General features: G+C 44.1%; 1 protein-coding gene across 1 annotated transcript; it reads right to left on the reverse strand.

Annotated features, from left to right (window-relative positions):
- Nucleotides 1–401: 401 nt before the first annotated feature.
- On the reverse strand, nucleotides 402–9,015 carry tmem132a (transmembrane protein 132A; the record flags this gene model as incomplete). Its single annotated transcript, XM_005952982.2, is given in 8 exon segments — nucleotides 402–1,777; nucleotides 1,861–2,052; nucleotides 2,133–2,352; nucleotides 6,059–6,261; nucleotides 7,698–7,841; nucleotides 7,929–8,124; nucleotides 8,522–8,674; nucleotides 8,752–9,015. Coding segments are annotated over 8 exon segments (2,224 nt in total), but the record flags the coding sequence as incomplete, so codon positions are not given.
- Nucleotides 9,016–9,469: the final 454 nt, after the last annotated feature.

Below are 9,469 nucleotides of genomic sequence, written 5' to 3' on the forward strand. Positions count from 1 at the left end.
ACAGAAAGTACTTCAGGTTTTATGAGCACAAAACCCTGTTTAGTCCCTCCCAGGCTCCTGGACTTCTGATTGGCCAACAGTTCATTTTTAACGTTTACATGTGGACAGAGATATTTTTCCAAAACTGCACGTGTGGACGGGATTTGAAAACCAAAACCAAAAACGTTTTCAAAAATACGTGTGTGCGTGTGGACGTAGCCTAAGTCACTGATCATTACACCCAAGTCCACCTCCAGCATACTCTGAGCTGCAGAGGTAAGCAGCTCCAGCTCAGATAACCTTTCTCAGTACCACTCAGTACGAGGAGTGCTTTGAAAAGCAAAAAGACTCTTAAAACAAACTTTAATTTAGACATGACAATGAAACCATAAGTAACGACTGACAAAAATGACAGCACCACGTTTAGCATTAAACGTGTCATTTGTTTTAATAGAAAGTCTTTATTCTGCCTGTTTCACACAATGGCTGCCTTTCAAAGATCTGGCCTACTAAGATCAAACCTAATGTCTCCACAATGTGCCTACTACAGGGGGAAGGGGATTAACAATAAGAAGTGGTTCTACAAAGCTAAATTATACACACTTAGATACATTTTGAAAAGCTGCTTTGCTCACCTACCTTACTCAGATATCATGTGCACTTAAAGGTTAAAGGGGTCAGGGTAGGGGGACAAAAGTCATGTAGATGAGCATCAACCTGTTGGTTGGTGAAACTAAAAGAAAGTAAAAATTGTTTTTCTCAAATTAAAGCTCAGCTCATGCTCAAACTGGTTGAATTAAACCTTTAAAGTGTTTGAATAGAACAGTTTGAGTTTCGGTTCATTAAATCCTGATATGAGTCTAGCAAAGAGAAGGTGTCAGTATCAGCTGCTACTTCTTTAAAACTCTCTCCATTGTTCTCTGTTTAGCTCTTTGTTCTTCATCTTCTATGTCTTCCAGTCCTTGGCCTTTTCCCTTTCCATCTCCTCTCCATCTTCCGTCGCACCTGCCTCCAGTTCTCCTTCCATTCTCTCTTTTGTCCTCCTCGACCTGTGTCGCAGGGTGGAGGGCAGACAGTTAGCCAGAAAGAGGACAGCAAAGAGACAGAGCAGAGAGAGGACAGCACCCACGCCAAGTTCCAACTCATGAGTTCCCTGCTTGTCTTCCTCTGCTCCTCCTTTATCCTGGCTCGGAAAGAAGTACACCTTGCCCTCGTCCAGGCTCGGCATCAGCACTGCTCTTTCTAGAGTGTTTCGACTGACCATGCCTCCTTTGTCCACCTCATTCCACCTTCTGTTAGTCATGGTCTGACTTACTTTCTCATAGTAGTTACTGCTGGTGCTCACGTTCCAACTTTCATCTTTGTTTGATGAGTAAATGTCACCGTGCGATTCAACCAGTGTGTCTGAAATGTCAAACTCAAACTCCACACCATCCTCGCTCTTCTTGGCTACTGGCTGCATGAAGTCTAGGTCTAAGTTGACCCTTATCCAGCCTGATCCCCTCGCCAGCCTGCGGGTCCCTTCTCGTCTTGTAGAAGCCTGCCGCTCCTCGTTCTCTTCATCAAAAGAGTTTGAGACAATCAGCTGATCGGCGCACGTAGAAACCAGAAGCTCTGCTCGCAGTAAAGGCCCACCTCCGTCACCCTGAGCAAAGACGCGTTGATTGGAACTGGGTGTCACCATAATAACACTCTCAGCCAGTGAGGAGAGACGCAGGGAGAAGGGAAGGTCACTGAAAGAGGAGAGGAGGGAGGCAGTGTCGTCACTGAACTGCAGCCAGACACTGACGGAGGCCTCCTACAGGGAAAACAGGGCAAATTTATCTCAGCTCAGTGGATTAATGAGACTTCAGGAAGTGGAGTGAAACGAGTGTTTGTCACCTGGTGATAGTGGTACATGGTGTTGTAGGCTGTCACTGTTGCTGTGATGATGGAGGGGTGGGCAGGGCTGGACTTCACTGACATTCCCAGGCCACTGACCGCTTGTACAGACAGATCGCCAGCGCTGACAGTGTCAGAGGACACAGTGATGTCACATGTGCCCAACATGCCATCCCACTGCTCCGAGATAACCTAAGGATGAAGGTGAGAGTGAGAGGAGATGCTCAAGAAGTGAAACAATAGAAGTTAACTCATGCACAACTGTCGCCTACATGCAGTGATGTCTTTCCAGGTCTTAATCCTATCACGATGTTTTGGGGCCTGAGGGAAGCCACTCGGGGGTCTTCTACTCTCAGCCAGTTACTGACCAGCTCAGTCACATCTACAAACCAATCTGAGGAACCCAGGTGGTGTGTGGTTCTGCTGTGGGAGTCCAGAGCTGTGAACTGGGTCAGAACCTGGACTGAGGAGCGCTGATACACCGGCACACACCTGAGCAAGAAGAAAACACACGAGGGATTAAAGATCCTGACGTATCTGTGTCTGCATGTTGGAGAAATTTGTGTGCAAGTTTACTCTGAAAGAAAGAGAGAAGCATGTTTTCCATCCAAATGTTGCTGATGACAACACTGATATTTTAATGGCAACACATTCTCCTTCTCAAATTACGTCTCGTCAGGAGCTCTGAGGCACAATAATGTAGTCCATTTTTTCTTTTGGTGGGGGGGATTTATTAAAAGCCCCAAATTACATTAACATTCATGCTCCCACTGAACTTATTATTGTTTTTTGTATATTGTTTTTAATTATACAATAATTAAAAACAATGATAACAACAACCTTGGTTAGCAGCACCTCAGATTAGAGCCCAGATCAATGCCACACAGAGTTCCTGTAACAGACACATCTCTGCATCAACTGTTCAGAGCAGACTGTGTGAATCAGGCCTTTATGGTCAAACAGAGCTAAGAAACTACAACTAAGGAAAAGCAACAAGAAGAGATTTGTTTGGGCCCAGAAACACAAAGAGTGGACATTAGACCAGTGGAAATCTGTGCCTTGGTCTGGTGAGTACAGATCTGAGATCTTTGGTTCCACCTGCCGTGTCTTGAACGTAGAAGGTGAACGGATGGTCTCCACATGCATGGTTCCCACTGTGAAGCATGGAGGAGGAGATGTGATGGTGACACTGTTGGGGATTTATTCAAAACTGAAGCCACACTGAACCATCATGGCTACCACAGCATCCTGCAGCAACACGCCAGGACAGCACAATGACCCCAAACACACTTCCAGGCTGTGTGAGGGCGAGTGATGGAGTGCTTCACCTGATGCACCTGACCTAAACCCAATGGAGATGGTTTGGGATGGAGCGCAGAGTGAAGGCAAAAGGGCCAACAGGTGCTCAGCATCTCTGGGAACTCCTTCGAGACTGTTGGAAACCATTTCAGGAGACGACCTCATGAAGCTCATGGAGAGAAGGCCAAGAGTGTGCAAAGCAGTAATCAAAGCAAAGGGCGGATATTAGGAGGAATGTAGAATATAAAACATCTTTACTACATAACTCGATATATGTTCATTCATAATTTTGATCGCTTCAGCGAGAATCTAAAATGTAAATAGTCAGTAGAGTGTACACACTACACTCTACACATGACTGTGTTAGTACCCACCCAGACAACGCAGTCATTAAGTTCACAGATGATACCATCGTGGTGGGGCTCATCTCAGGGGGAGACGAGGCAGCGTACAGAGCTGAGGTTCAGAGGCTGTCAGATTGGTGTTTTTTGTGGGGGGGGTAACAACAGTAACAACAATAACAATAATGATATTTATATTTATAACAAGATGCAATAATAACAATGTGCAATAAACATACACTTCTTCTTCTTTTTATTACTTAAGTCAAGTTACTGTGTCGTGTTGTGTTGTGTTTGCCGACATGGGACAGTTTTCCAATTTCATTGTACTATTGTGCTATGTATAACTGTGCAATGACAATAAAGAGTTATCTTATCTTGTCTTGTCTTGTCTTGTCTTGTCTTGTCTTGTCTTGTCTTGTCTTATCTTATCTCAGTGTGTCCAGACTTTGACTGGCAGTGTAAATAAAGTCATGTTTGATGAGTGTCTGTAAACCTCTGACCACTCACTCATATGCCTCCAAAAACTATTCATCTGCTGGATCTGAGGAAGACCTTGCTTGAAAGAAGAGAAATCAGCTTTGACCTGAGTGTAAAATGATGGTTGTGTGGTCGTAATTATTGGATTACTGGCAGGTTGAAAAGATTTCAGTGCAATTTTTCTGCTCCTCCCACACTCTGCCTCTCTCTCATTGACCTGAATGAGGATTTTTTAAAAATATACAAACTGTGAAACATATATTTTTCATAATCATCCCGTTGCATGACCCAGTTTTGGCCAAGCTTTAGCTGTTGGACAGATGGCTGAACTTTTGACTCAACAAGGCCATATCATGCCCCCCTGTGCTTGGCAGTTGTTGTGCAGTGTTGTGTTGATATGCTTTCTCCAAACATGCTGTTGTGCATTAAGGCCACACATCGTTCTGGTCTTCTAGTTTGTTCAGATGGCACTCTGTAAATCTGTGTCATCATGTTCAGTTCAGAGGAGGCACTTCCAGAAAAGAGAAGCTGTCTGAGATGTAGCTGTTGTTTTTTCTTTGTTTGTTTCTCTGAACACTGCATGCTTTGACCTTTGGGTCCTAGAATTTGTACTCCTAGGAAGATTGTGGCATTGTTAACATGTACATGAATGCTTCAGAGCAACAAAGTGCCCAAACTTCAGATTGTACCTTCTTCAGAGATGTGGTCCATCTGTGTGCACCTTCCTCATCAACAGCTTGAATCCATCTCCGATTCTTCTTGTTTTCCTCCTACCTCGTCTCCTGCTCGTCCCTACTTTCCCTACATTCAGCATCCCTACTCTCATCTCCACACTCCCGCCTTCCCTCTCTTCTCTTCTTTTGTCTTTGGCCAACAGTTTCCACCAGGACCCTGTTGACAAATAGTACTGGAGGCGGTTGTTGTTACCCTGGGCCCCGACTGACTTTTTCTGGTGATCCGCGAAAATTTGACACCATGCTCTTCCTGATGCGACCCTTCCCATTCATGTGGGCTTACGAGCTCAAGTACGAAAGACGATGAAAGAAGATGTCAGTTGCTGAATTTGCCTGTTTGCTAATGCTATAGGCCACATTATGCCTTAGATTAAAGATTGTGAAATCATTACACTGTTTTATGATGCATTATACTGCTGAGTTATAAGAAATGCTGTTTGTGTGGAATCATGGCCTTCCTTTTCTGATTAGAAAGAACAAAACATACTGAACAGGAAGCCAAGGCCATAGCTTAGGCTCACTGAGAGAGAAAGAATGTGGATGTTTAGGTTTTGTGACTTTGGGGGGGGGGGCTGAAGCTATAAGAATGTGAGAAACGGTCAGACACTTCGAGACGTGGCGGACACCCTCCTGTCCACATCTCCCGTCTGGACGTTTATGCTCAAAGTGTTGTATGAAATAATGAGAATTGTATGGAATAAAGAGATTGTTGATTGAGCATTTACACACCGAGTGTTGTTCTTCCTTCAGCCAAAACATCAAAGAATTGGGATATTTAACACAGGCCACAGCAATGTGGTACTTTTTGGTAAGCAAACGTTTTTATACTCTTACTGTGTTTGATCATGTTTCTGGTAAAAAGCTTACGAGATTACTATGTATCACATTTTTCACTTTTGTCCATGCAGAATATGAATGTAGTATATTCTCATAGAACATCTTGTGAACGGTCTGCAGTTTGTCCCATGATAACAAACATTAAATACACTGGTTTTATACTGCGCAGTATTTCTTTCCGGTAAAATGATGCTAGACCGGATGATTGTGGGGTCATGATGAGTTAATTACATAAACCTTTTCAGTTTTCACATTCTGTTTTCATTTAGGTATTATGTAGTTTGAACCAAGCAGTAGAAGAGTCAGTGTAGTTCAACAGGCCTTTAAACTGTTAGCAGTCGGACGTACCGCCCACGGGACATTGGATGGTTTAGGGGACTAATAGGACTGCTAAGGGGTTAAGGAAATGGTTACATCTCCAGAGGAGAGAGGAGATAAACACAGATACAATGAACTATAGTACAACAAGTTAAAACAGACTGAAGACACAGCGGGCCTAGTTTTTACCCTTTCTCTGTGATCAGGTTCCATCCATCAATGACATTGAGAGTAGGGTCTGCCAAGGAGACATGTAGGGGCACAGAGGGAGCCCAAACCTCCAGACACACAGACCCACTGAGCATGCCCAGATGAAACTCCACCACTGCACAGGTCGACCCTAATCCTGATTCACTGCCATCAACGTAGAGGGTAGAGCAATCACTGGAAACCTGTATGGAAGAGACACATACAAAATATGATATTTGTTTCATCTATACAGTTTAAAGTAATTGCACTGGTTTCCTTTTGGCATTAAAGTTCAATTAGCTGTCTCACGTGCTTTTCAGATTTGTGCTAAACCTCTCTAAACACAGTTTGGTAGATGGATGATAATGTTTGGTTTGTGATTTTTGAAAAGGCACGTTACGCTCAGAGTGGAGTTGAATTCTGTTATATTCAGACATCTCTAAAGCCAACATTACAAACCTGGGAAAATATCACTGAAATGATAAAAATGGATAAACATGCATGTTTCATTTTGGGTGAGCTGTTTTTAATCAGTTGTGTACTCCACCTTGCCAAACAATAAAGCTTAGGCATAAATAAAAGTGCTGTGTGAATGTGTGTGACTGGCTGAATGAGGCTTGAATTGCTCTGAGTGTTCAAATGAAGGAGAAAGGCCCTGTATACTGTAAGGTCCATTTACCCAGAGAGGTTTAGAAACACTGAAGTTTAGTCTTGACTTTGGACCTAGTCAACAGCACAAACTAAATTTAAGATGAACCAGGTGCAGGTCAAATTTGAATGTCAAGCGACAGCAATCGAGCCGTCTCTACGATAACCTGGCAAAACTGAGCCACTGAAAAAGACTCCAAGATGTTGTTTAACTGTTTTTGACTTTTACTTTAAGCACTGAGGTAGTGCAGTTGTTTTGGTTAACTAAAAATGGAATTTAAAATGAATTATATAAAACTTAAACAGTTGCCTCCGGGTGCGATAATTGTAAGGTGACCCTACAAACTGAAATGAGCTGTGGGCCACTGCTGGCACTGTCGTCTCATTGGAGGACACTTTAGTGTTCAAGGAGTACAAAACAAACAAACAAGAAAACACAAACAAATAATACTGAAAATGTTTTGCTTCTTTGCGTTTTTTCAAATATTGTATAACAAGATAAAATGCAAACTCCCTCTTAACTAACTGAATCCTTTCATTGATCTACCAAACAAACACATTGGTCCTCTCTGTCTGCCCACATACGTGGTAGCACTTCTGCTGTCCTTATGTTCATATTTAACAAAATAAAATGCAGACATGAGCGTACACATTAGTTTGTGACTCTCACTGAACTGACACAGTCCTCAGCATGTTTGTACTCTCTGCTCATATTGACTTGACGTGGTCCACAAGTGGCCCCCAGGCCGCAAGTTTGAGACCCTGCCCAACAATAATACAACACAGAAAACCCCAACAATCATACGACCAGCTCTGGGCAAGCGCTTTGGTGACATTGTTGAGGAAAAACTCTCTTTTAACAGGAAGAAACCTCCAGCAGAACCAGACTGCTCATGAAATTGCGAAATGTGTGTTGTGAGACATGTTGTGAGACATGTTGTGAGACATGTTGTGAGACATGTTGTGAGACATGTTGTGAGACATGTTGCACCTTGATACTATTCTCATTGATGGAGTGACATGTGACTGCAGAGGTAACATCTGACACCTTCTCGTCATGGCTTACAGCCAGCACAATGACGGGCAGCAGCACGGGCTGGTTGTTCAGTATAGCTGTGTTGATCAACGTGTTACTCTGTGGACAGACCAACAGGAAACACACCTTCAGAGCAATCAGATGACATGTGATGGGCATCTGATGGACTTTAAAAGAATTACGTACCTCTGTTATAGGTGCAATGCCAAAGATGTGACGATCTGTGAATGAAAAGATGCTCACTGCTCCAACATGTGATGGCGGGACGGTAGTACGTCTGGAGTACTCCACCCACCAATTAGCAGGCACCATCATGGCAACACCGAAGCTGCGCCTCAAGCCGTCGACTGACAAACATGCCACCTGCTGGAGGAGAGTGGGACTGCAGGCAGACAAAGATCACATTCAAAGAAAGAAGAAATGAGCTTTATTAGTCACATACACAACCACACAGCGAAATGTGTCGTGTCCAAGCTGCGGACATAGCTGCGCCATTGCAGGGCTTGGTGTTTCGGCATGGGGGGGCCTAGCCAGGACCCTTACTGGATACTGGGAGGGAATTGAACTTGGGACTTCCATTCCAAAGGTGTGTAGTTGTTCCACTACACTATCCAGCTGCCGTTCTCTGTACTAGCCCTGCAACAGACTGGAAACCCCTCCAGGGTGCACCCCAACCTCACTTTATAGAAACTGCAGTAAAGTCATTGCATACGTCTCCTTAAAGATGGCTGACTTTAATATTCTATTAACATGTTGGAAAAAGGTGTTGCTGAACTTACTCATGTGGCTGCTTAAGTTTTCTCTGTCTGTGGCAGAGGATGGACAACACATCGTGTTTGGAGGCTTGGGTTCTTTCCAGGGTCACTGTCCACATGTCAGAGGTCAAAGTTCTCTGGGCCACTATTGACACCAGGCCCTTCTTCACCTTCATCCTGAAGACACAAAGAGTGGCTATTGACAGCAGCTGTGGACATGAACAAAGAGCTGCACAAATGTTCTTTTTAATTACCTAATGGCTGCAAAATGACCACTGACATTAGCTCTCAGATTCACTGAGACTCTGGTTGGCTGTCCTATTAAGACTGGGCCTCTGTGATAGCGAATCACCACATGGGAGTCCAGATTGAGCTCCTCCTCTTCTTGTCCGCTCGTACAGGGCTCGTTTTGTTTGGTGTTGCTCTGCTCTTTCCCCTTGTCCTCTGCCTCCTTCAGGGTCACTGCTTTGATATAGAAAAGTTGCCTCTGGGATTTCACATCTCTGTCCTCCACACATCTGCAAGGATGAGTTAGGACAAATGGACAGTTTAAAGTCAGAGGCCTGAAGCCTAAAATTAATTTCATCAGCATTTGGATTGAATTCAGTTCAATTCAATTTCATTTATGTAGCACCTACAATATTAGAGAGAAACCCCATCAGACGACGACCATATGGACAGACTCGGGAGTCAGGGGAGGGAAAAGAAAGCAGAGGCAACTGGACAAAAAACACACACCAAGCCATCCATCCATTCGCTTATCAGGGTCGCAGGGGGCGCTGGAGCCTATCCCAGCTGTCATAGGGCGAGAGGCGGGGTACACCCTGGACAGGTCAACAGTCTGTTGCAGGGCCAAAACACAGGGACAGACAACCATCCGCACTCACACCTAGTGGCAATTTGGATTATTCAATTAACCTATCCCCACAAGGTGCATGTCTTTGGACAGTGGGAGGAAGCCAGAGTACCCGG

This window comes from Haplochromis burtoni, unplaced genomic scaffold (genome assembly GCF_018398535.1).
Source record: "Haplochromis burtoni strain Fernald_Lab_line unplaced genomic scaffold, NCSU_Asbu1 Contig_2629, whole genome shotgun sequence".
NCBI classification, from domain to species: Eukaryota; Metazoa; Chordata; class Actinopteri; order Cichliformes; family Cichlidae; genus Haplochromis; species Haplochromis burtoni.